Source organism: Littorina saxatilis, linkage group LG3 (genome assembly GCF_037325665.1).
Source record: "Littorina saxatilis isolate snail1 linkage group LG3, US_GU_Lsax_2.0, whole genome shotgun sequence".
NCBI classification, from domain to species: Eukaryota; Metazoa; Mollusca; class Gastropoda; order Littorinimorpha; family Littorinidae; genus Littorina; species Littorina saxatilis.
In genome coordinates, this window is record NC_090247.1 from 75,752,440 (window position 1) to 75,780,135 (window position 27,696).

General features: G+C 45.4%; 2 protein-coding genes across 2 annotated transcripts in view; both read right to left on the minus strand.

Annotated features, from left to right (window-relative positions):
• LOC138963281 (DNA-directed RNA polymerase III subunit RPC2-like) overlaps nucleotides 1-27,696 on the minus strand; it is an 89,403-nt gene that overhangs the window by 7,635 nt on the left and 54,072 nt on the right. The gene's annotated exons all lie outside the window — the stretch shown is intronic.
• LOC138961016 (DNA-directed RNA polymerase III subunit RPC2-like) lies at nucleotides 25-27,141 on the minus strand. The gene is made up of 19 exons (XM_070332623.1): nucleotides 27,137-27,141; nucleotides 26,412-26,487; nucleotides 24,726-24,826; nucleotides 21,784-21,993; nucleotides 20,828-20,909; nucleotides 19,918-20,067; nucleotides 19,526-19,639; nucleotides 18,448-18,633; nucleotides 17,182-17,295; nucleotides 16,732-16,842; nucleotides 16,119-16,208; nucleotides 12,241-12,403; nucleotides 8,565-8,718; nucleotides 7,870-7,944; nucleotides 4,244-4,342; nucleotides 3,337-3,464; nucleotides 1,860-1,945; nucleotides 865-988; nucleotides 25-62 (listed from the first exon to the last, which is right to left on the minus strand). Exons 1-19 carry the CDS (start codon nucleotides 27,139-27,141, stop codon nucleotides 25-27), a joined length of 2,106 nt encoding a protein of 701 aa, XP_070188724.1.

Sequence of the window (27,696 nt, forward strand, 5' to 3'; positions counted from 1 at the left end):
CTTACACACAAAAAGATAAGATCATTACGGTCTGCTTGGGTACACTAGGCACCGCCCAAACCCTGGTGACACCAAGATATGATCATTACGGCCAAATCCTGCTTGCACACACCCCTCGCCAGTGATTGGCCCCTCATCTGTTTGGCAGAGGTTTTGCAAGAAAAGGTCACTCTTCCATAACCCATACAAACCCATCCGAGTTATTTCCGAAAATGGTCTATTTACAGAGGTTATTAACAGAAAGTCTGAGAAAAGTGAGTCTTAAGGGAGGAAGTCTTAACATCGGGGGTTCCCCTGTGGTCCACACATCCATCCACAGCTACGGCACAATACCAATTCTTTCTTTATTTGGTGTTTAACGTCGTTTTCAACCATGAAGGTTATATCGCGACGGGGAAAGGGGGGAGATGGGATAGAGCCACTTGTCAATTGTTTCTTGTTCACAAAAGCACTAATAAAAAATTTGCTCCAGGGGCTTGCAACGTAGTACAATATATTACCTTTCTGGGAGAATGCAAGTTTCCAGTACAAAGGACTTAACATTTCTTACATACTGCTTGACTAAAATCTTTACAAAAATTGACTATATTCTATACAAGAAACACTTAACAAGGGCAAAAAGAGAAACAGAATCCGTTAGTCGCCTCTTACGACATGCTGGGGAGCATCGGGTAAATTCTTCCCATTAACCCGCGGGGGATCATCCACAGCTAAGGCACAATACCAATGCCAGTGTTTAAAACATCAGAGCTAAATAAACATGACAGATGGAATTTCCCTTATTTACCCCTGAAAAACGACACCAACAAACAAACTGACAATGCAAAATGATACGAATAACGAAGGACTACTTCAAAGACTGACCTCTGTCGAGGGAAGCCCTGTTTAGAATGAGAGCGTCCTCAATGTCGTAGCCGCTGTAACTCATGACGGCCACCGTCGCGTTCTGTCCTGCTGGCAGCTTGTCAAAGTCAATCAGCTCGATGGTCTGCAACACAGTCACATACATAGCGATTGAACCCCAATATGACGTCAGAGACCATCTTTCATTCAGGCAGCGGGCTGAGACTTCAAAAGAGTCCATGTTTATGTACGTTCAATTGTATAAAAAAGGAATTCTAATAAAAATGGATTCAAACAGAAATGTCATCTTTATTTTTGACCAAAACATGACATTTGACACAGATCTGTACGGTCATTGTTCTCTGAGACCAGCTAGGGGTCGGGTTGAACTATGACTGTAGAGATCAATGTCAAATGTGATATTTCGTCAAAAATACAAAGAACGCATGATGTACATCTTTGACGTTCAGCTGCATGTTATGGGACATGTGCACGTGGTTTATTACTTGCTTTTAATAATTTAGGCCAGTAGAACAGAACAACAAAGCACAGAAAGAGTTGCTGTCACAGCTTCTTTGTCCCATCTAAAGACTACACTGTGCCAACATTGCCCAGACACAGCCAAGATCTTCAGGACCAGTGTTGGAGTGATACAGTGGAACATTGCCCAGACACAGCCAAGATCTTCAGGACCAGTGTTGGAGTGATACAGTGGAACCCCCTTCTAAGACATCCAAAAGTCTAAGAAAATCAGGTTTTTAAAAAGAAGGAGTCTTAAAATGGGGGTCAATTTACACAGCTTATGAACAGAAAGTTTCAAAAAGTGAGGTCCTAAATGGGGGGTTCTACCGTACCTATGTCATAACGCTACAAAATCAAACACACACCAAAACAAACTTTGAACAAGCCCCATAATGAATGATAAACTGTGCACGCCAGTATTGCAGCCTATGTATGCAGAAGACACAAAGTGACAGGAAAGTGAACAAAACAAGAAATGTGACACTTTCTCTGACCTTTGACTTGACAAGCGGTGCGTGAGGGTAGGCCAGCAGATACATCAGGGTGTCGATACGGTTTCTCTGGTTGTAGCCGATTGTGCCTGCAGCATAGCAAAGTGTATTACTCTAGTGTGTCACAGTGTCACACACAATCATCATCTCATTGTTAAAAACGCTCAACATTTCTATCCCGTAAAGTAAATGAACATTCCTTTCCCATAAAGCATTAAGTGAAGTCAAACTTTGAACAAATATAAACACACTAGATGATTACCCGCTTCGCCGGGTGGATCGCGAGACAGAGTATGCAGCATGGCGGTTCGCCAGCTTCGCCGGCTTAGAGCACATGTTGACGTGATTGACGCCACACGAAGGAAGGGAGATAAACGCGCAAAACACTGGAGAAGATAAGGAAGAGTTAGTGGAAATGGATCTACAGAAAAACCAAAATCGGTTCACCGCGCCGCGCTAAGAGCACGCGTTGAAAATTTTCATCGACCAGATTGTGTCCGGGGTCTACTTGAATATGCCCACCAAATTTGAAGCAGATCCATCAAGAATTTTGGCCGTGCATCGCGAAGTGACAGACAGACACACACACACAAGCCGTATATAGATATAGATAGATGCCACAGCAGTCATTATGTTTAAATATCAACAGACAGCAAACCATGATCTCTTTCTTTTCCCTCTGTGCACTTGTTCAAACTACACGGTGGACCTCCACTCAAGGGTCATGATGCTTGCACACACAACCATAATTATGTGAGACGATGACTCTCCATGACATTGTTGCGCGCTTGTTGGTTTGTTTTGCACATTGCACTAATAGGATGTGTGCCTGTATGATCACGTGATCACGTGAGACCGCGAGACTTGTGAAAGATCTCGGCAGTCGAGCGGGAACCTTTGCGAAGTAAAGAACAAGAAATGATTTCGCTTGCTCGACTCACTTTGATTGCATTTGACTGAGAAGCATTCACCAACCAACAACCACCAGAACAAATAGAACAACAACACCACAAATGGCGTCGTCGACACATACACACAGGCATAGTCTTCTTTTTCGTCGTTCATGGGCTAGAACTCATTTTTTGCACGAGTGAGTTTTTACAGGTTTGACTGTTTTTAACCCGCCATTCAGGCAACCATACGTCACTTTCGGCGGATGCATGTCGTGTTTCTATAACCCACGGAACTCGACATGGATCACAGGCACTTGGTCTTGTGCTTGCGTGTAAACACGAAGGGGGATAAGGCACTAGCAGGTCTGCACATAACTTGACCTGGGAGATAAACAAAATCTCCACCTTTAAGCCACGAGATGTGGCCAGGATTTGAACACTCCACCTTCCACATGGGAGGCTGATGTCTCATCCACTAGGCCACTGCGCCTGTCACATAGACATACAAAACTAGTGGCAAACAGACTGAAAGGCAAAGACACACAAATGCACAAAGAGCCCAAATAACTAGTAAATGCAAATCCTACCCATGGCCTGCTTGCCCATGGCACACTGGTATGTGTTGCGTGGGGACTGGTTGTGGTGGGGGTAGGGGATGAGGCCCGCACACACGCCCAGGATGGTGAACGGCTCAATCTCCAGGTGCGTCGTCAACCTGCAGGGACAAGCAAGAGTGAAAATACAGTGGAACCCCCCTTTTAAGACCTCTAAATATCAGAGAGAACCAGGATTCTTTGAGGTGCTCGTTGTGGGAAAGGTGGTCATTATCAAGAGGTGGTTCCTGGGCAGGTGTGACTGTACTACCACATTGTGACTTTCACCTCAATAGAAGATATATCTGTTGCACCTAATGTCTTGCTTTGACTCGCTGCCCTACAGGCCAACCAGCACAATGGGCAGTAAGTAAGTACCTTAGTTGTCTTGCTTTGACTCGCTGCCCTACAGGCCAACCAGCACAATGGGCAGTAAGTACCTTAGTTGTCTTGCTTTGACTGATTTACCATACTGACATGCCACTTCATTCATGCCAATGACACTCGACCACACGGTAAGACACTGGGAAAAAAGTCCCACCATAACAATTTTGTTTCCTAATGTGATCAAATTACTAAATCTGGAGGCTCAATCAGATAATGAGAGAGACAATCTAAGTTGTGTGGCCACTCTCCGAGTGATATTGGTGTGGGGTTGGGTGTGGGGTTGGGTGTGGAGTGGTGGCTTGGGGGGGGGGGGGACAACTGTGTTGTGTGGCCACTCACTGAGTGATGTTGGTGTGGGGTTGGGTGTGGGGTTAGGTGTGGAGTGGTGACTTGGGGGGGGGACAACTGTGTTGTGTGGCCACTCACTGAGTGATATTGGTGTGGGGTTGGGTGTGGGGTTGGGTAGAAGTGGTGGTGGGGGGGGGGGGGACAACTGTGTTGTGTGGCCACTCACTGAGAGATGTTGTACTCGTAGAGAGCCACCATGCAGTCGTTCTCCTCGTTGACATCCAGGTACTCCACCAGACCCTCGTGCAGAAAGTCCTCAAAGCTCCTGCAACAGTCACACACTGTTAGTACATACACACTCACACTACTCCACTGTTAGTACATACACACTCATACTACTCCACTGTTTAGTACATACACACTCACACTACTCCACTATTAGTACATACACACTCACACTACTCCACTATTAGTACATACACACTCACACTACTCCACTGTTAGTACATACACACTCATACTACTCCACTGTTAGTACATACACACTCATACTACTCCACTGTTAGTACATACACACTCATACTACTCCACTGTTAGTACATACACACTCACACTTCTCCTCTGTTAGTACATACACACTCATACTTCTCCTCTGTTAGTACATACACACTCATACTACTCTACTATGAAGCAACAGTTATAGAATGCTTACTGTGTTGCGTGAATGACTGCCTTGAGCGACAATACAAGGTTGTCGTCACCAAGACTGAGACTGGTCTTTTTTGCACAGAATCAAATGACGACATTTATAACAAATGACGTCATTATCAAGATTGGTACATAACGTATTATTGTGCATAATTTCTTTGTGATCCGTTGTGTTTTCGTAAAGATACAGTGTATTTAGTCATGTAAGCGAGAGACACTGGCCTAAAAAATGGCGGCAAAAAGCACATTTTCAGAGAAGGATTTTCGATCCTACATCAAAATAAGAACAGCACTTGGTAAAACGGCCGGTGACATACTTGAAGAGCTGAGAACTGTAAGCCCAGGCACAGCACCATCTCGCGCGACAGTTTTTCGGTGGGCAAAGCATTTCTCAACAGGGAAAACGTCTGTGGAAGATGCAAGGGGAAAAGTGAAGAAACCACCTGTAACCGACAATAAAATGGTGTCCCATGTGCAACGGTTAGTTGATGAAGATCCCCGAGTGAGCAGTCATTTTATCGCCGAAACACTGGACATTTCGTCGTCGTCTGTCTTGAGAATTTTAAAACACAAACTTGGATACGCAAAGGTGTGCGCGCGATGGGTACCACATTTCCTCACTGAAGAGAACAAGAGGTGTAGGGTTATGTTTGCCCAACGGCTACTCAAGATATACGACGGATGTGATCAAAAACGCTTGGATGAGATCGTGACTGGAGACGAAACTTGGGTGTACTTCTTTGAGCCAAAAAGAAAAGCTCAAAACAAAGCATGGATAAAAAAAGGTGCCAATGCCCCTCGGATCGTGCGAAAAAGTCGCTCCGGCAAGAAGGTTTTATACACAATATTTTATAACACAAAGGGCGTCATTTTTCAAAAACCACGCGAAAAAGGCAGAAGCATCATTGGGGTGTACAACAAGGAAAAAGTTCTTGCTGGCATCGTTCGTTACTACAAGAGAGCCAGACCAACTACAGGATTGAAAGGGATCAAATTACTTCATGATAACGCACCTGCTCACAAATCCAAGGTGGTGAAAGAGTACCTGGAGGAAGAAAACTTTGAAACTTTGCCACATCCTCCCTACTCTCCTGATCTTGCACCCTGTGACTTTTTTTTGTTTCCTCATCTGAAAAGACAATTGGCTGGGCGTCGATTTGACAGTCGATCAGCCCTCGGATCGGCTGTTTTCCAGTGTCTGAACCAGGTGCCAAAAAACGACTTCAAACGGTCATTTCTTGACTGGGTCCAACGACTTAAACTGTGTGTAGCCGCTAAGGGAGAATACTTCGAGGGTTTGAAATAAAAAACAACTGCATCATCTAAAGATTTCCCGGTTTTTGAGACCAGTCTCAGTCTTGGTGATGACAACCTTGTACCAGGACAACTTGTATGATTGCATGTTTGTTTCATGAATGATCAAATGCAACATTTGAAGACAAAATATATACATAGCATCTTATCAACAAGTCTGCACCACTTAACTTGTGCAAAACATACAGCATGTACCCGACACTTAGGGAAATTTACAGACCTCCAACGCCTAACAGCTTCAATGCGTATCAACTGAAGAAGCATCACCAATTCATGAACAAAGGTAACTTTATTTCGCAATACAGTGGAACCCCCTTTATGGACCCTCCAATTAAGACTCCCTCCATTTTAAGACCTTGTTTTCTCAGACTTTCTGTTCAGAACCTCTGTAATCTTACCCTCCTTTTTAAGACCGGATTTTCTTCGATTGTTGGAGATGTTAAGAGGGGGGTTCCACTGCAGTCCCGTCCTAACCCTGTGACCACTGCAGTCCCATCCTAACCCTGTGACCACTGCAGTCCCATCCTAACCCTGTGACCACTGCAGTCCCGTCCTAACTCTGTGACCACTGCAGTCCCATCCTAACCCTGTGACCACTGCAGTCCCGTCCTAATCCTGTGACCACTGCAGTCCCATCCTAACCCTGTGACCACTGCAGTCCCATCCTAACCCTGTGACCACTGCAGTCCCATCCTAACCCTGTGACCACTGCAGTCCCATCCTAACCCTGTGACCACTGCAGTCCCGTCCTAATCCTGTGACCACTGCAGTCCCGTCCTAACCCTGTGACCACTGCAGTCCCATCCTAACCCTGTGACCACTGCAGTCCCGTCCTAATCCTGTGACCACTGCAGTCCCATCCTAACCCTGTGACCACTGCAGTCCCATCCTAACCCTGTGACCACTGCAGTCCCGTCCTAATCCTGTGACCACTGCAGTCCCATCCTAACCCTGTGACCACTGCAGTCCCATCCTAACCCTGTGACCACTGCAGTCCCGTCCAAACCCTGTGACCACTGCAGTCCCGTCCTAACCCTGTGACCACTGCAGTCCCATCCTAACCCTGTGACCACTGCAGTCCCATCCTAACCCTGTGACCACTGCAGTCCCATCCTAACCCTGTGACCACTGCAGTCCTATCCTAACCCTGTGACCACTGCAGTCCCGTCCTAACCCTGTGACCACTGCAGTCCCGTCCTAACCCTGTGACCACTGCAGTCCCGTCCTAACCCTGTGACCACTGCAGTCCCATCCTAACCCTGTGACCACTGCAGTCCCATCCTAACCCTGTGACCACTGCAGTTCCATCCTAACCCTGTGACCACTGCAGTCCCGTCCTAACCCTGTGACCACTGCAGTCCCGTCCTAACCCTGTGACCACTGCAGTCCCATCCTAACCCTGTGACCACTGCAGTCCCATCCTAACCCTGTGACCACTGCAGTCCCGTCCTAACCCTGTGACCACTGCAGTCCCGTCCTAACCCTGTGACCACTGCAGTCCCATCCTAACCCTGTGACCACTGCAGTCCCATCCTAACCCTGTGACCACTGCAGTCCCGTCCTAACCCTGTGACCACTGCAGTCCCATCCTAACCCTGTGACCACTGCAGTCCCGTCCTAACCCTGTGACCACTGCAGTCCCATCCTTACCCTGTGACCACTGCAGTCCCATCCTAACCCTGTGACCACTGCAGTCCCGTCCTAACCCTGTGACCACTGCAGTCCCATCCTAACCCTGTGACCACTGCAGTCCCATCCTAACCCTGTGACCACTGCAGTCCCGTCCTAACCCTGTGACCACTGAGAAAAGAAAACAGGCTTTAAACTCACCTCAAACCTTGTGACAGCTCATCAATGTGCTTGGACGTCACAAACGGCCGCTTGTTTTTCACGATGATGTAGGGTCTGGAAAAAAGTTCAAGATATTGTATCTCATTGATAAACAAGACTACAGCTCACACATGTGCACACACACACACACACATGTGCACACACACACACACACCCTCCCCCGTCCTCACACACACACACACAATCTCTCTTTCTCCAAGTCTCAAGTCACACCAACACAGTCATGGACACGCCGAGACACAAGCGCTCACCTGCAAACTCTCCCTCCATCAGAAGCAATGTAGACACAAGCGCTCACCTGCAAACTCTCCCTCCATCAGAAGCAATGTAGACACAAGCGCTCACCTGCAAACTCTCCCTCCATCAGAAGCAATGTAGACACAAGCGCTCACCTGCAAAATCTCCCTCCATCAGAAGCAATGTAGACACAAGCGCTCACCTGCAAACTCTCCCTCCATCAGAAGCAATGTAGACACCAGCGCTCACCTGCAAACTCTCCCTCCATCAGAAGCAATGTAGACACAAGCGCTCACCTGCAAACTCTCCCTCCATCAGAAGCAATGTAGACACAAGCGCTCACCTGCAAACTCTCCCTCCATCAGAAGCAATGTAGACACAAGCGCTCACCTGCAAACTCTCCCTCCATCAGAAGCAATGTAGACACAAGCGCTCACCTGCAAACTCTCCCTCCATCAGAAGCAATGTAGACACAGCGGTGGGAATGGTTGGGAAAGACGGAGACAAACTCGCTGATGTAGCCAGCCCGCCGCATCAATCGGAATGTGTTGACCAGTTTCTTGTAGTCACGAATCACGCCAAGAATGTTGCCTGAAATCATCCAACTCAAAGTTACATATGACAGCTAGAATAAGGTCTGGAAAGTTCAAAAGAATCCACAAGGAGAAAAAATAAACAAATTCCTAGCAATTTAATTTTGTTTGTTTCAAAGCTGAAAATTTATTTTTTTGAATGGTAAGTGTAACTTGAATAAAATGTTCAAAACAGGTTGCAAATGTGTTTGTGCGTGAGTGCGTGCGTGGGTATGTGTGAGTGTTGCAATGATGGTGAGGCCTTGGTTTCCACGCTAGTGTATAAACTTTCATATTCATTTACCATTCTAGTTGAGCAACAAAACACGCATGTCATTTGAGAAGCAAGACAAGAAATGAATGAAGATGCACATTAACAAAAAGTACTACAGTCAAACTTGTTTACAACAACCACCCAAGGGACAGTCAAACTTGTTTACAACAACCACCCAAGGGACAGACTATACTTTGTATAACGACCACCTAAAGGACAGACTATACTTGGTATAACGACCACCTAAAGGACAGACTATACTTGGTATAACGACCACCTAAAGGACAGACTATACTTGGTATAACGACCACCTAAAGGACAGACTATACTTGGTATAACGACCACCTAAAGGACAGACTATACTTGGTATACCGACCACCTAAAGGACAGACTATACTTTGTATAACGACCACCTAAAGGACCGACTATACTTTGTATAACGACCACCTAAAGGACAGACTATACTTGGTATAACGACCACCTAAAGGACCGACTATACTTTGTATAACGACCACCTAAAGGACAGACTATACTTTGTATAACGACCACCTAAAGGACCGACTATACTTTGTATAACGACCACCTAAAGGACAGACTATACTTGGTATAACGACCACCTAAAGGACAGACTATACTTTGTATAACGACCGCCTAAAGGACAGACTATACTTTGTATAATGACCGCCTAAAGGACAGACTATACTTGGTATAACGACCACCTAAAGGACAGACTATACTTGGTATAACGACCACCTAAAGGACAGACTATACTTGGTATAACGACCACCTAAAGGACAGACTATACTTGGTATAACGACCACCTAAAGGACAGACTATACTTGGTATACCGACCACCTAAAGGACAGACTATACTTTGTATAACGACCACCTAAAGGACCGACTATACTTTGTATAACGACCACCTAAAGGACAGACTATACTTGGTATAACGACCACCTAAAGGACCGACTATACTTTGTATAACGACCACCTAAAGGACAGACTATACTTTGTATAACGACCACCTAAAGGACCGACTATACTTTGTATAACGACCACCTAAAGGACAGACTATACTTGGTATAACGACCACCTAAAGGACAGACTATACTTTGTATAACGACCGCCTAAAGGACAGACTATACTTTGTATAACGACCGCCTAAAGGACAGACTATACTTGGTATAACGACCACCTAAAGGACAGACTATACTTTGTATAACGACCACCTAAAGGACAGACTATACTTTGTATAACGACCACCTAAAGGACAGACTATACTTGGTATAACGACCACCTAAAGGACAGACTATACTTTGTATAACGACCGCCTAAAGGACAGACTATACTTTGTATAACGACCGCCTAAAGGACAGACTATACTTGGTATAACGACCACCTAAAGGACAGACTATACTTTGTATAACAACCACCTAAAGGACAGACTATACTTGGTATAACGACCACCTAAAGGACAGACTATACTTTGTATAACGACCGCCTAAAGGACAGACTATACTTTGTATAATGACCGCCTAAAGGACAGACTATACTTGGTATAACGACCACCTAAAGGACAGACTATACTTTGTATAACGACCGCCTAAAGGACAGACTATACTTTGTATAATGACCGCCTAAAGGACAGACTATACTTGGTATAACGACCACCTAAAGGACAGACTATACTTTGTATAATGACCGCCTAAAGGACAGACTATACTTTGTATAACGACCGCCTAAAGGACCGACCAAAAGTGGTCGTTATTTTGTTTGTTTGTTTATTTGTTGCTTAACGTCCAGCCGACTACGCAGAGCCATATCAGGACGAGGAAGGGGGGGGATGAAGGGGGCCACTTGTCAAGCGATTCCTGTTTACAAATGCACTAACCCATTACTTGTGTCCCAGCAGGCTTTAGTAAAACTAAATTAATACCTATTGGAAGATTACCAGTTTCCAGTATGTTAAAATAGGCTTAACCTATCTACTGCTGGACTTACATCAGAACACTAACAGATTAAACTATACATGAATCGCGAGACAAGCGGAAAGAGAAGAGATTTTTGGAAAAAATACAGGTGAATGAGCAAGAAGGCAGAAAAAAGAAAAGAATTCATGAAGAAAAAGAGAGCATGACAGGAAAGAGGAACCAAAAATCTACCTAACAGCAAACTAGAAAGCTCCTGCGGTTCCAAAAACAGGAGGGGCCTTTAATTTCATAACCGCAGTGCCCCACTGCGGGAAGTGGTCGTTATAGACAGGTGGTTGCAATGGAAAGACGAATATATAGAATAACAAGGGCAAAGCCCATACGACTCACATGCTTGACCTTGACCTTTACATGACCTTGACCTTCAGGGTCAAGGTCAAATAACTAAACCTAGCAATGACATCATACACTAAGAACTGCTTTACACATTTTCCTACCAAAATACATGTGACCTTGACCCAAGGTCAAGGTCATCCAAGGTCATGCAACACAAAGCTGTTAATTCAAGACATAGGAAGTACAATGGTGCTTATTGGCTCTTTCTACCATGAGATATGGTCACTTTTAGTGGTTCACTACCTTATTTTGGTCACATTTCATAAGGGTCAAAGTGACCTTGACCTTGATCATATGTGACCAAATGTGTCTCATGATGAAAGCATAACATGTGCCCCACATAATTTTTAAGTTTGAAACAGTTATCTTCCATAGTTCAGGGTCAAGGTCACTTCAAAATATGTATACAATCCAACTTTGAAGAGCTCCTGTGACCTTGACCTTGAAGCAAGGTAAACCAAACTGGTATCAAAAGATGGGGCTTACTTTGCCCTATATATCATATATAGGTGAGGTATTCAATCTCAAAAACTTCAGAGAAAATGGGAAAAATGTGAAAAATAGCTGTTTTTTAGACAACATGTATGGCCCCTGCGACCTTGACCTTGAAGCAAGATCAAGATGCTATGTATGTTTTTTGGGGCCTTGTCATCATACACCATCTTGCCAAATTTGGTACTGATAGACTGAATAGTGTCCAAGAAATATCCAACGTTAAAGTTTTCCGGACGGACGGACGGACGGACGTCCGGACGGACGACTCGGGTGAGTACATAGACTCACTTTTGCTTCGCATGTGAGTCAAAAACTTGTGTGGGATCCTTGGTATGGTTGTTTTGGACAGATGGTCGCTTTCAAGAGGTTGTCACAAGGGTAGGTTTGACTGTACTACTAACAAAGCTCAGACGATATCCGTGGCAAAACAACCAAGCTACGGTACCATTGAGGAAGACGATGTAGTAGTAAGGGGAAGAGAACTCCTCCCCACACAGCAGCAGGATGTCCTCCACCCCCATGCTGTAGGCAAGCTGTCTGAGTGGAGCCTCATCCTGGTCCGTGGTAATGTGGGTCATCAGGGCCAGGTTCTTCACCAGGCCGCACGCCTAGCATGGAAAACACTCACATTGACACACCATCAACCATGGAGAAAGACATTTTTTCCTCTTCAGGTTCACACATAAGGTGACCTTTGAGATCAAAGAAATCTCACCCTCAATCCACCAGAAGCAGCTGGGATTCGAACCCTTCAAACAGAAAGCCGGCGTCTTAACCACTAGGGCATCATGCACGTAAGACAATGAATGTTAGGCGCTGTGTCCTGGTCTTAGTAGGGTTCTTTGCCAGGACACACGCCCAACAAGTTAACTTCACAGCACTCACACTCACACTTAGTAGGGTTCTTTGCCAGGACACACGCCCAACAAGTTGACTTCACAGCACTCACACTCACACTTAGTAGGGTTCTTTGCCAGGACACACGCCCAACAAGTTGACTTCAGAGCACTCACACTCACACTTAGTTGGGTTCTTTGCCAGGACACACGCCCAACAAGTTGACTTCAGAGCACTCACACTCACACTTAGTTGGGTTCTTTGCCAGGACACACGCCCAACAAGTTGACTTCAGAGCACTCACACTCACACTTAGTAGGGTTCTTTGCCAGGACACACGCCCAACAAGTTGACTTCAGAGCACTCACACTCACACTTAGCAGGGTTCTTTGCCAGGACACACGCCCAACAAGTTAACTTCAGAGCACTCACACTCACACTTAGTAGGGTTCTTTGCCATGACACACGCCCAACAAGTTAACTTCAGAGCACTCACACTCACACTTAGTAGGGTTCTTTGCCAGGACACACGCCCAACAAGTTAACTTCAGAGCACTCACACTCACACTTAGTAGGGTTCTTTGCCAGGACACACGCCCAACAAGTTGACTTCAGAGCACTCACACTCACACTTAGTAGGGTTCTTTGCCAGGACACACGCCCAACAAGTTGACTTCACAGCACTCACACTCACACTTAGTAGGGTTCTTTGCCAGGACACACGCCCAACAAGTTAACTTCACAGCACTCACACTCACACTTAGTAGGGTTCTTTGCCAGGACACACGCCCAACAAGTTAACTTCAGAGCACTCACACTCACACTTAGTAGGGTTCTTTGCCAGGACACACGCCCAACAAGTTGACTTCAGAGCACTCACACTCACACTTAGTAGGGTTCTTTGCCAGGACACACGCCCAACAAGTTGACTTCAGAGCACTCACACTCACACTTAGTAGGGTTCTTTGCCAGGACACACGCCCAACAAGTTGACTTCAGAGCACTCACACTCACACTTAGTAGGGTTCTTTGCCAGGACACACGCCCAACAAGTTAACTTCAGAGCACTCACACTCACACTTAGTAGGGTTCTTTGCCAGGACACACGCCCAACAAGTTAACTTCAGAGCACTCACACTCACACTTACTAGGGTTCTTTGCCAGGACACACGCCCAACAAGTTAACTTCAGAGCACTCACACTCACACTTAGTAGGGTTCTTTGCCAGGACACACGCCCAACAAGTTGACTTCAGAGCACTCACACTCACACATAGTAGGGTTCTTTGCCAGGACACACGCCCAACAAGTTGACTTCAGAGCACTCACACTCACACTTAGTTGGGTTCTTTGCCAGGACACACGCCCAACAAGTTGACTTCAGAGCACTCACACTCACACTTAGTAGGGTTCTTTGCCAGGACACACGCCCAACAAGTTGACTTCAGAGCACTCACACTCACACTTAGCAGGGTTCTTTGCCAGGACACACGCCCAACAAGTTAACTTCAGAGCACTCACACTCACACTTAGTAGGGTTCTTTGCCAGGACACACGCCCAACAAGTTAACTTCAGAGCACTCACACTCACACTTAGTAGGGTTCTTTGCCAGGACACACGCCCAACAAGTTAACTTCAGAGCACTCACACTCACACTTAGTAGGGTTCTTTGCCAGGACACACGCCCAACAAGTTGACTTCAGAGCACTCACACTCACACTTAGTAGGGTTCTTTGCCAGGACACACGCCCAACAAGTTGACTTCAGAGCACTCACACTCACACTTAGTAGGGTTCTTTGCCAGGACACACGCCCAACAAGTTGACTTCAGAGCACTCACACTCACACTTAGAAGGGTTCTTTGCCAGGACACACGCCCAACAAGTTGACTTCAGAGCACTCACACTCACACTTAGCAGGGTTCTTTGCCAGGACACACGCCCAACAAGTTGACTTCAGAGCACTCACACTCACACTTAGTAGGGTTCTTTGCCAGGACACACGCCCAACAAGTTGACTTCAGAGCACTCACACTCACACTTAGTAGGGTTCTTTGCCAGGACACACGCCCAACAAGTTGACTTCAGAGCACTCACACTCACACTTAGCAGGGTTCTTTGCCAGGACACACGCCCAACAAGTTAACTTCACAGCACTCACACTCACACTTAGTAGGGGTCTTTGCCAGGACACACGCCCAACAAGTTGACTTCACAGCACTCACACTCACACTTAGTAGGGTTCTTTGCCAGGACACACGCCCAACAAGTTGACTTCAGAGCACTCACACTCACACTTAGTAGGGTTCTTTGCCAGGACACATGCCCAACAAGTTGACTTCAGAGCACTCACACTCACACTTAGTAGGGTTCTTTGCCAGGACACACGCCCAACAAGTTGACTTCAGAGCACTCACACTCACACTTAGCAGGGTTCTTTGCCAGGACACACGCCCAACAAGTTGACTTCACAGCACTCACACTCACACTTAGTAGGGTTCTTTGCCAGGACACACGCCCAACAAGTTGACTTCAGAGCACTCACACTCACACTTAGTAGGGTTCTTTGCCAGGACACACGCCCAACAAGTTGACTTCAGAGCACTCACACTCACACTTAGCAGGGTTCTTTGCCAGGACACACGCCCAACAAGTTGACTTCACAGCACTCACACTCACACTTAGTAGGGTTCTTTGCCAGGACACACGCCCAACAAGTTGACTTCACAGCACTCACACTCACACTTAGTAGGGGTCTTTGCCAGGACACACGCCCAACAAGTTGACTTCACAGCACTCACACTCACACTTAGTAGGGTTCTTTGCCAGGACACACGCCCAACAAGTTAACTTCAGAGCACTCACACTCACACTTAGTAGGGTTCTTTGCCAGGACACACGCCCAACAAGTTAACTTCAGAGCACTCACACTCACACTTAGTAGGGTTCTTTGCCAGGACACACGCCCAACAAGTTAACTTCACAGCACTCACACTCACACTTAGTAGGGTTCTTTGCCAGGACACACGCCCAACAAGTTAACTTCACAGCACTCACACTCACACTTAGTAGGGTTCTTTGCCAGGACACACGCCCAACAAGTTAACTTCAGAGCACTCACACTGAATCCAGGCGGGGACAGACACAGGTCAACTTTATGTGCAGACTCAGAGATTATATCCATGTCTCACCCCCATGTCACCGCAGTGGCACGTAAAAGACCTTGGTCATTCTTCCATAAGTGCAGGTGGCTGATTACACCTAAACACGCACACACCTGGGTAGCGCGACTCTTGTTGCTGCCAGCTTCCCACTGGGAGGAAGCGACCCCAATTTCCCAGCACTGGGAAAATAAAGTAAATGAAATGAAAAGCATGAACTGCTCTTTTTATGGTAATATTAGAACAATAGTATTTCACCAATCTCACACCGACAATAACTACAGCAACAAAAGATGCAATTCTAAATGATGAAGAGCAATACAGACCTCGCCTTCGGGTGTGTCGGAGGGACACAACATCCCCCACTGGGACGGCTGCAGGGACCGGGGACCGCTCACTTTGCGCGTCTTCTCAAACTGTCACACACACAGGGAACAATATTAGAGATTGGCTCAGCCTTTACATCAACAAAGGCATTCAGATGTTTATCCCAATACATAAGTTGTATTACTACAACTGTACTACTACTAATAATAATGTGAGTAAATAAAATGTGAACCACTAAGTATTTATGTACACCCCACGTTCATCTACCAATGACAATTCACTGATGCAACAATGAATAGATCTCAATTCCAACATTAAAATATAAACTTATAACAACACAACATTTTTCATAAACACTTTCGTCGCCAAGGACAAAATCAGATCAGTGAAAACAACATTTTAACTGTTCTAAATTTTACTCATCTATCAATGTAAGTCTGACTGTTTTGAATAGTATACAGTGAAACCACCTTTCTAGACATCCCACCCCCCCCCCCCCCCCCCCCACCTTTACTTTTCAGAAAGGGGCAGTGTATGGTTCCACTGTACTATCACAATGTTCTATCCTCTCGGCCAGGCCTGTGTGAAGCTTGTTTCCATGACGATGTTTACCTGGCTGTTAACGCGAGTCATCATGCCCAGAGCTGAGATGTACGACAGACGAGACAACACCTGAGTGATCCCACCTCGCTCCATCTTGAAACGCTTGATGGTCCAGTTGCCCTGAAAATCAAACACCACAACTTTCTGACGATCGATTTTACTTTTCTCTTCAGATTTAATCAATGAGTCACTGTCTCAAAGATAAACCCAATAAACAACATGCCAGAGCATGTTACATAAGACAATTTATTGTCCATTCAATTAAACAATGGACGGAACAATATTTACACCAGGGAGAAGACAATACAATGAGAGAGAGAGAGAGAGAGAGAGAGAGAGAGAGAGAGAGAGAGAGAGAGGAGAGAGAGAGAGAGAGAAAGAGAGAGAGAAATAGAGAGAGAGAGAGAGAGAGAGAGGGGGGAGAGAGGGGGGGGGGGGGGGGGGAGAAGAAGGCCTCACTGTGGAGATGGCGTTGACCAGCCCATTGGTGATCTGATCTTGACGCATCTGACGCACAATGTCAAACTGGGCGGCTCTTGGTTTGGGGATGGTCATGTCTGCTATCTTCTTCAGCTGGAACACAAGGACATCAACATTCACATTCCTGTTGTTTAAAGGCACCACCCTTCTTGTCTTGTGAAGATGTAAGGCAATCAAAAATATGTTAGTTTCCGTTGACAAGGCCAAAACATTAGGGTTGGTCAGTAACTTTTAACACAAAATTGTTATATTGAAGTTTCTTTTTTATTTGCACAGGCCCATGTGGCTTTGTGCGAGCTGAGTCCCCTGGATGTTTTAGAAGAATAACTTTCCTAGTTAAGTCGTTTTAGAAGAATAACTTTCCTAGTTAAGTCTGTAAAATTGGGTTTTGTCATTTTTGGCTCACGTAAGTGTAGCCTATGCGATGCTAACTTTTGTCTGTCTGTGCGTGCGTGCGTATGTATGTATGTATGTATGTCTGTCTGTGGTAGAAACTTTAACATTTGACTGAACACCGAAATACTAATTTTGCCTGGTTATTATTTGAGCAACAGCTTCAAAATATTGAAGCAATGATCAACATTTCGTCGGCACGTATGTAGTTAAAGTGTGTATCCAAAGAAAACGGGTTGTGGGGGGTATTGGGGGGGGGTAAAAACAGGTGACTGGTTTGTGTCGTGTGTGGTATGTAGACCAGGTCAGGGGTCAAGGTTAGGTCAGATCGCGTGAAGGATTGTGGTATAGATACAGTTATCACCGAGCTGCAGTTCGCCGATTCGGAGAAGACGATTTCACATTGTTCGGTTTCGTAGCTCCAGAAAAATAGATAAAGAAGATACCAAAGGAGATTTCCTACAGGTTAATCTGCACAGCGTGTTTCCAGTGTCTGCGCGAGAAAGCGCTGTCGAAAGCGCAGTGTCGATCTGGCCATCTGGCAGTCGTGTCCCCGTAAGTAGGCTACAGACAGACAGATCTAGATCTAGTGTCTCGCACTCTTGCACCGTGTCACATATGCTTACTGTGTGTGTGTATGTGTGACGGAGTGATTGAGTTTGTGTTACCGTTTGTCGATTTCTTACGTGAGCCTTGAAGGCTTCGCCTCTTGTTAATGATTGTTTTTAAGAGTAAAAAAAAGTTCTAGGGTGGAAGGAAAAAGTAGAGACAGTCAGGGAATTGGAAACAATTTTTTTCTTGGCCTACACAGTGCTTTCAACAAAATGCTGGCCTAGCTACAAGCACGCTCACCTCAGCGTTGAACTTCTTGAAGAGATCCTCAAAGAGAAGCGATAGCAGCTGCCCGGCCAGTTCCAGACGCTTGTTGCCATAGTAATCACTGTCGTCCTCACCGATCTTCTTGTTCATGGCCAGGATAATTCGGCGAATCATCAGGGCCATGTACGTGGCTTTGATCTTGAAATTCCAGTCTGGTACCTGCAGACAGACAGAAACATAATTCTGTGTGACAAAAACCATTATCAACTCCAAGATATACATACAGTACACTGACAACTAACAAATCCACATGTAATTATTTGGATTTTACACGAAGGTGTAAGGAGATTTGTGTGGCTGGATGGGTCCCAGTCTGTAGCGGATACATTTTTGCTACTCTGTGCATATCGCTTTTTAGTGATGAGTATAAAACACCAATCAGGGGCTTCCATCTGTTTTGTGTTGAAATGCGCAAGGAAAACATCTGTTTGTTTTCATTTTCAGTGGAACTTAAGAGTGTAAGGTTTTATTGTGTTGTTTTCCTGATTTGGTGTGGTCTGGACGAGTTATCTTTAGTGTGCATCCCATTGTCTTGTGTGTATTTGTCTCTCCTATCTATCCATACATCCACACAAAAGGCGGGTGGTGACTGATGCCAGATTTACGGGCTCGTGTGCGGGGTGTGACTAAAGGCGTGTGTGGTGACTGATGCCAGATTTACGGGCACGTGTGTGAGGTGTGACTAAAGGCGTGTGTGGTGACTGATGCCAGATTTCCGGGCACGTGTGCGAGGTGTGACTAAAGGCGGGTGGTGACTGATGCCAGATTTACGGGCACGTGTGTGAGGTGTGACTAAAGGCATGTGTGGTGACTGATGCCAGACTTACGGGCACGTGTGCGAGGTGTGACTAAAGGCATGTGTGGTGACTGATGCCAGACTTACGGGCACGTGTGCGAGGTGTGACTAAAGGCGTGTGTGGTGACTGATGCTAGATTTACGGGGACGTGTGCGAGGTGTGACTAAAGGCGTGTGTGGTGACTGATGCCAGATTTACGGGCACGTGTGCGAGGTGTGACTAAAGGCGTGTGTGGTGACTGATGCCAGACTTACGGGCACGTGTGCAAGGATCAGACTGTGCAGCACCTCCCTGGCCTCCTCCTCCTTGGTACGCTTGGGACCCCACAGGCTGCGCGACCGCACCTTGCTGAAGATGTAGCGCAGCGCCTGCAACAAAGGTCAACATGGGTCAACAAAAGTCAAACTTGACTGCGTGACCGCACCTTGCTGAAGATGTAGCGCAGCATCTGCAACAAAGGTCAAAGAAGATCAAACTTGACTGCGCAACCGCACCTTGCTGAAGATGTAGCGCAGCGCCTGGAACACAGGTCAACAAAGGTCAAACTTGTTTTTTTGACTTTTTACACCACAAAACTATAGCAGGGTTCTGCTGTACGATGGAATTTCTAACCTTCCATTCTCATCTTACGTTCCGCCCCACTGACCTGTGTCTGTGTGAAGACCTTGGCTTGTTGACACTCCTCCAGACAGGGAGCCATGGTGGCCAGCGTGTCTTCCTCCGCCCCCACCAGCTGTATCACCTCCTGGTCGCTCTCAAACCCCATGGCCTTGAACACCACCATGACGGGGAGGTTCTGCAACACCACACTTCAACATGTCATCATACATGTATCACCTCCTGGTCACTCTCAAAACTTTGGTTGTGAACTTGGGCTATGCCTGGGATGTTCGGACACCGAGGAGAGTCGGCACAAAGTTGACTCTGGGAACAAAAATCTCTCGCCAAACCTATGCCCATAGCGACGAAGACATTCCAAGAATAGATGTTACATTAGTACAACAGTGGAACCATCAAAGTCAATATTTAACCTCTGTGTAACCTCTGTGTTAGCAAACCATTTTGTGTTTTGTGGACAAAGAAGGCAAACAAACACAGACAACCTGAAGCACCAGCCGCTGCCAGGAGACAACCTGAAGCACCAGCCGCTGCCAGGAGACGACCTGAAGCGCCAGCCACTGCCAGGAGACGACCTGAAGCACCAGCCGCTGCCAGGAGACAACCGGAAGCACCAGCCGCTGCCAGGAGACAACCGGAAGCACCAGCTGCTGCCAGGAGACAACCGGAAGCACCAGCCGCTGCCAGGAGACAACCTGAAGCACCAGCCGCTGCCAGGAGACAACCGGAAGCACCAGCCGCTGCCAGGAGACAACCTGAAGCACCAGCCGCTGCCAGGAGACAACCTGAAGCACCAGCCGCTGCCAGGACAGGTATGAATTAAACCACAACTCTTTGAACTCATACCAAGGACTACTACGTAGTAGTCCTTGACTCATACCCAAGTATACATTAAGAAAAGAATCAAGTGTTAAAAAGAAAATTAAACATTTCATTACCTCAGCGAAGCAATTGTGCTTCAAATAGAAATGGCCCTTTTTGTTGATCACGTATGTCTTTGTTTTCTTCTCGTGAGTTGAACTGAAAAAGATGAAAAATTTGTTTAGGAGATAATGGGGCTAACCAGAAAAATTCTTCATAGTTTGTTTGTAAAAATATGGGAAAAAGAGATCCTGATCAAGTCAGGCCGAACAATGATACATTCATGGGTGCGAGACTTTCTGTAAATACCGCAACACGGTGGCCTAGTGGTAAGGCGTCCACCCAGTGAGCGGGAGGTCGTGGGTTCGAACCCCGGCCGGGTCATACCTAAGACTTTAAAATTGGCAATCAAGTGGCTGCTCCGCCTGGCGGCTGGCATTATGGGGTTCGTGCTAGGACTGGTCCGGTGTCAGAATAATGTGACTGGGTGAGACATGAAGCCTGTGCTGCGACTTCTGTCTTGTGTGTGGCGCACGTTAAATGTCAAAGCAGCACCGCCCTGATATCACCCTTCGTGGTGGACTGGGCGTTAAGCAAACAAACAAACAAACTGTCTGTAAATATTCAACTTTATGATACTATATTATCACTGACATTTTCATCACATTGCCTCCACCAACAATCAGTCAACAACAGCGTGAGAAAGACCTGGGACACCCAAATGCATCCTGATGATTACATGTTTCATCGACAAGGAGAATGATGTCATTAAAGGTACCGTATTTTCGGGACTATAAGTTGCATCGTTGTAAAAGGCGCAACCCCCACTTTAAAGACCTCCAAAACTCTGAGAATATCAGGTCTTGAAAAGGGGCGAGTCTTAAATTGTAGGGTCATAAAAGGGGGCTTCCACTGTATCTGAAACATGACTTGCCTGGTGACGGAGCACTGATACCCCTCATTTCAGTCAGCCTCTGAAGTCAATGAAGAGGAACCCAGTGTTTAATCGATACATATCTGAAACATGACTTGCCTGGTGACGGAGCATTGGTACCCCCCTTTAGGTCCGTGCTCCACAATCATTCTGTTCTTGGACAGCTGTTCCTGGATGAGGATGACCTTCTCCGTCCCCCGCACGATGAAGTAGCCGCCGGGGTCCAGCGGACACTCATTCAGCTTGGCCATCTCGGCCGCACTCTTACCGCTCAGGATGCAGTTCGAGCTCCGCAGCATGATCGGCATTCTGCGGCAAATAAATAAATAAATTTATCAATTGATTTATAACCAACCTGACAAATAAATGCATTTGACACTGTGTGGATTAATAATAGCAAAAAAGAGATGATTACAAAATAAAGTCTTAACATTTTCTTTATGATAAATAGCTCATCGAACAAAATAGACTTTCTTTCTTTATTTGGGGTTTAACATCGTTTTCAACCGTTCAAGGTTATATCGCGACGGGGAAAGGGGGGGAGATGGGATAGAGCCACTTGTTAATTGTTTCTTGTTCACAAAAGCACTAATCAAAAAATTGCTCCAGGGGCTTGCAACGTAGTATAATATATGACCTTACTGGGAGAATGCAAGTTTCCAGTACAAAGGACTTAACATTTCTTACATACTGCTTGACTAAAATCTTTACAAAAATTGACTATATTCTATACAAGAAACACTTAACAAGGGTAAAAGGAGAAACAGAATCCGTTAGTCGCCTCTTACGACATGCTGGGGAGCATCGGGTAAATTCTTCCCCCTAACCCGCGGGGGGTCCAGGGAGGGGTAAATCCTTCCCCCTAACCCGCGGGGGGCTGTAGGTCTTATAAGTGGGGGTTCTACTGTACTTATTTTGCGAATTCCTCTAGATTTTTGTTTGTTTGTTTGTTTGCTTAACGCCCAGCCGACCATGAAGGGCCATATCAGGGCGGTGCTGCTTTGACATTTAACGTGCGCCACACACAAGACAGAAGTCGCAGCACAGGCTTCATGTCTCACCCAGTCACATTATTCTGACACCGGACCAACCAGTCCTAGCACTAACCCCATAATGCCAGCCGCCAGGCGGAGCAGCCACTAGATTGCCAATTTTAAAGTCTTAGGTATGACCCGGCCAGGGTTCGAACCCACGACCTCCCGATCACGGGGCGGACGCCTTACCACTAGGCCCACCGTGCCGGTAAATTCCTCTAGAGCTTCCACAACTAGAGGTACATTTTCTGTAGGACCCCCTTTGGACCTCCACAAGTCTCAACAAGTCGCGTAAGGCGAAAGTACTACATTTAGTCAAGCTGTGGAACTCACAGAATCAAACTGAATGCACTGCATTTTTTCACAATGACCGTAGTCCGTAGAAGGCAGTGAAATTGACGAGCCTGTTTAGCGCGGTAGTGGTTGCGCTGTGCTGCACAGCACGCTTTTCTGTACCTCTCTTCGTTTTAACATTCTGAGCGTGTTTTTAATCCAAACATATCATATCTATTATGTTTTTGGCATCAGGAACCGACAGGGAATAAGATAAAATTGTTTTTAAATCGATTTTGGAAATTTTATTTTAATCATAATTTTTTTATTTTTTTTTTCAGAGCTTGTTTTTAATCCAAATATAACATTACCTGCTATTCAGACTTGGTCGTGTGACAGACGTTTTCTTCCACACGAGATTACGTTGATTGTCTAACGAAGCCGTGAGGCTGAGTTAGACATCAGCTAATCGAGTGTGGAAGAAAACTCTGTCACACGACCAAGTCGGAATAGCATTTATGTCTCACAGCTTCAACAGAGGAGAGAACAAACACGTTTTGTGTACTCAAGCTTGACAAACCTAAACACAGGAGCAGCCATTGTCGAGAGATCTACTTTTTGACGGAAGTGACCGAACAACTATGAATGACGTCTCGGTATATGTGAATGACGTCACAGTCATCGTCACAGTCTGTATCTTTTGAAGCATCGCATTCTTCATGACGTCTTTCTGTGTCTGCATCCGCGAAATGTTTGTTCTTTCCGGGATCTTTGTCATCTATGTTCAGAACTCTGTCCTTCCAGTTTCAGACTAACAGGCCTCCTGAGCGAGCCACTTTCCAAGGGCAGCTAAATTCGCGTATGGAAACAGTACTGTCGTCTGGGATGCCGTTTTCAGTATTCTCAGCGTTGAAGAATTTGTAAAGAGAAGAAACGATAACAGCAGGAGAAATAAAAGTCGTGTGTGCATTTTGGGGCTTTTGGAGGGACGATTTCGAGTTTGAATCCGTTCTTGCACATGCTCCAAAGCGTGTAACATACAATCTTGCACACGTTTGCTTTAGTAGTGGCAAAGAAGGAAAGCGTGTGACATATTTATATGTTTTTGGAATATGAAAATGATGAAGAATAAGATGAACGTAAATTTGGATCGTTTTATAAATTTTTTTTATTTTTTACAATATTCAGATTTTTAATGACCAAAGTCATTAATTAATTTTTAAGCCACCAAGCTGAAATGTCGAAGATTGCTTGGCCAAAATTTCAATCAATTTGATTGAAAAATGAGGGTGTGACAGTGCCGCCTCAACTTTTACAAAAAGCCGGATATGACGTCATCAAAGACATTTATCGAAAAAATGAAAAAAACGTCTGGGGATATCATACCCAGGAACTCTCATGTAAAATTTCATAAAGATCGGTCCTGTAGTTTACTCTGAATCGCTCTACACACACACGCACAGACACCACGACCCTTGTCTCGATTCCCCCTCTATGTTAAAACATTTAGTCAAAACTTGACTAAATGTAAAAAGGAGGAGGTATTAATTAAACCGTGGGTACATTTACAGAGGTTATGAACAGAGAGTCTGAGAAAATCAGGTCTTAAAAAGGAGGAGGTATTAAAACATGGGTACATTTACAGAGCTTATGAACAGAGAGTCTGAGAAAACAAAAGAGGGAGTCTTAAAAGGGGACTCCGCTGCACTCTTGAGTCTTGTGGCTAGGCCTGACCTGCCAATGGTGTGGTTGTTGCGGATGATTCTCTGGCTGCCTCGCGTGTACTCAATGTCCACAGTGATTGGTGCAGAGTATGTCATGTCTCGCAGGCGACACTGGAACCATAACACACCTTGTGTAACGCAAAATAGCAATACATCAGACAGCTTAAAGTAACACGAACGCCAACCGTGCCGGTAAATTCCTCTAGAGCTTCCACAACTAGAGGTACATTTTCTGTATCAAAAATACAAATAATTTATAATAACTTGAAAATCAAGAATGGATTATTTCATGTGTAAAAATTAACAGAATTTTGCTATTTACATGGATCCTCGAAAAAAATCCCATCCCTAAATTTGTTCAGAAAACATAGACATAGAACACTTTATCATTTCAACGAGGAGAAACTCAGGTGTGGTGTATACAGCATTACAATAAACATACAGCATTACAATAGGTGACACACACATACACACTGACTGTGACACACACATAAACACTGACTGTGACACACACATAAACACTGACAGTGACACACATGACAGTGACACACACATACACACTGACACTGACACACACACATCCTCTTCTATATATCTATATATATATACGACTTGTGTCTGTGTGTGTGTCTGTGTATTTGTGTATTTGTGTATTCGCCATGCACGGCCAAAGTTCTCGATGGATCTGCTTCAAATTTGGTGGGCATATTCAGGTTGACCCGGTACAGGACACAACCTGGTCGATATTTCAACACGTGCTCTCAGCGCGCAGCGCTGAACCGATTTTGGTTCCACCTCAGCTACCCGGGCCCCCATACCGACACACCATAGCCGCTACACCACATCACAACGCCAAAGTTCTCGGTGGATCTTTTTCAAATTTGGACACCGTATTCAGCTACACCCCGGACACAATATCATCGATGAGATATTTCAACACGTGCTCTCAGCGCGCAGCGCTGAATCGATTTTGGTTTTTGTGTTCATTTCACCATTATAAGTAACTCTTCCTTATCTTCTCATATTCTCCAGGTTTTCAGCGTTTACCTCCCTTCCTTCGTAATGGTGCACTATAGTGTGAGTGGAGCGTCTTCGGATATTCCCGGCGTTCTGTTACTGTTACTATTTTTAGAAGGTCAACGCAGTGTCCAGAACGTAAATTGGACCCGTAAATTATCCTCACTGTAAAAGTGCAAAGGTCGAATCAATTTATAGCCACGCGAAAAATACACTGTCATCTATCTCTCTATAGATACGGCTTCTCTGTGTTTTTGTGTGTGTGTGTGTGTGTGTGTGTGTGTCTCTATGTGAGCAACACCTGTGCATTGTTCAGTTCTGTTTGTGATGTGGTCTGGCGGCTTTTGTGTAAATTTATGTACTGGCCTTCCTTTTAGAAGCCATAACTTGCTCAGTCCTCTTTGAGTGGAGTTCGCCTCCAAAGGTGATTAACACGGTTACATTCGTCGACAAGGATGGGACTCGATATGGTCAGGAATGGCATTATGGCCACTGAATCATTTTCGTGCTGTTCCCATTCCACGAATCTGGGAGGGACCTAAGCTTGGCGGGTCCATTGTTCGGACCCGGCGAAGCCGGCGTACGGCTCTAAGTACTTCTTCCCGGCGAAGCCGGCTACCGGCGAAGCGGGTATTCATTCTAGTATTAAATATCTACACAAAATTAAACTTGTTCAAACCTCATGAGGAGATATGGCCTTGGTGATGTTGTAACTCTCTTCCACTTCTGGTGCTCCCACGTAAATGTTGAGGTACCTGACATTAGTCCAACAAAGGTGCACAATTCTAATAATATATTACTAATGCCAATGGGTGCTGTAAATGTGTTCACAGGTATCAATATCAATATCAATATGAGGCTTATATCGCGCGTATTCCGCGGGTACAGTTCTAAGCGCAGGAATTTATTTTTTAAATTTTTTTATTTTATTTTATGCAATTTATATCGCGCACATATTCAAGGCGCAGGGATTATTTATGCCGTGTGAGATGGAATTTTTCGACACAATACATCACGCATTCATATCGGCCAGCAGATCGCAGCCATTTCGGCGCATTTCCTACTTTTCATGGCCTATTATTCCAAGTCACACGGGTATTTGGTGGACATTTTTATCTATGCATATACAATTTGCCAGGAAAGACCCTTTTGTCAATCGTGGGATCTTAACGTGCACACCCAATGTAGTGTACACGAAGGGACCTCGGTTTTTCGTCTCATCCGAAAGACTAGCACTTGAACCCACCACCTAGGTTAGGAAAGGGGGGAGAAAATTGCTAACGCCCTGACCCAGGGTCGAACTCGCAACCTCTCGCAAGTGCGTTACCACTCGGCCACCCAGTCTCTTGTGGTTACACAAACTTGTTTAAATGAAATAAAACAAGTCGCGTAAGGCGAAATTACAACATTTAGTCAAGCTGTCGAACTAACAGAATGAAACTGAACTCACTGCATTTTTACAGCAAGAGCGTATACTCGTAGCATCGTCAGTCCACCGCTCGATGCAAAGGCAGTGAAATTGACAAGAAGCGGGGTAGTAGTTGCGCTGAGAAGGATAGCACGCTTTTCTTTATCTCTATTCTTTTTAACTTTCTGAGCGTGTTTTTTAATCCAAACATATCACATCTATATGTTTTTGGAATCAGGAACCCACAAGGAATAAGATGTTTTTAAATCGATTTCCCCACCCCCCCCTGAAATTTTATTTAATAATAATTTTATATTTTATTCAGAGGCTGTTGTTTACTCCGAATATAACATATTGATATGTTTTTGGAACAGAAAATGATGAAGGAATAAGATGAAATGTGCATGCCGATGTGGCATGCAGTCACCTACTTTTGTTGTAATTACGTTTGCTCAAGCCATTGCACGATGTAAAAAGAAGTAAACCGTGTTTTTATTGTGGCACCTTGTTGTGACCCGTTTTGTGGAGCGTTAATATTTTTACGTGAGATTCACGT

Bases quoted from the DNA above. Each gene is read 5' to 3' on its own strand.
- LOC138961016 (XM_070332623.1), bottom strand. The intron at 16,209-16,731 runs GTAAACATCGTC...TGTGTGTGACAG, and splicing joins TGACTCGCGTTAACAGCCAG to TTTGAGAAGACGCGCAAAGT. The intron at 63-864 runs GTCAGTCTTTGA...TGGTGTCACCAG, and splicing joins CAGGGCTTCCCTCGACAGAG to GGTTTGGGCGGTGCCTAGTG.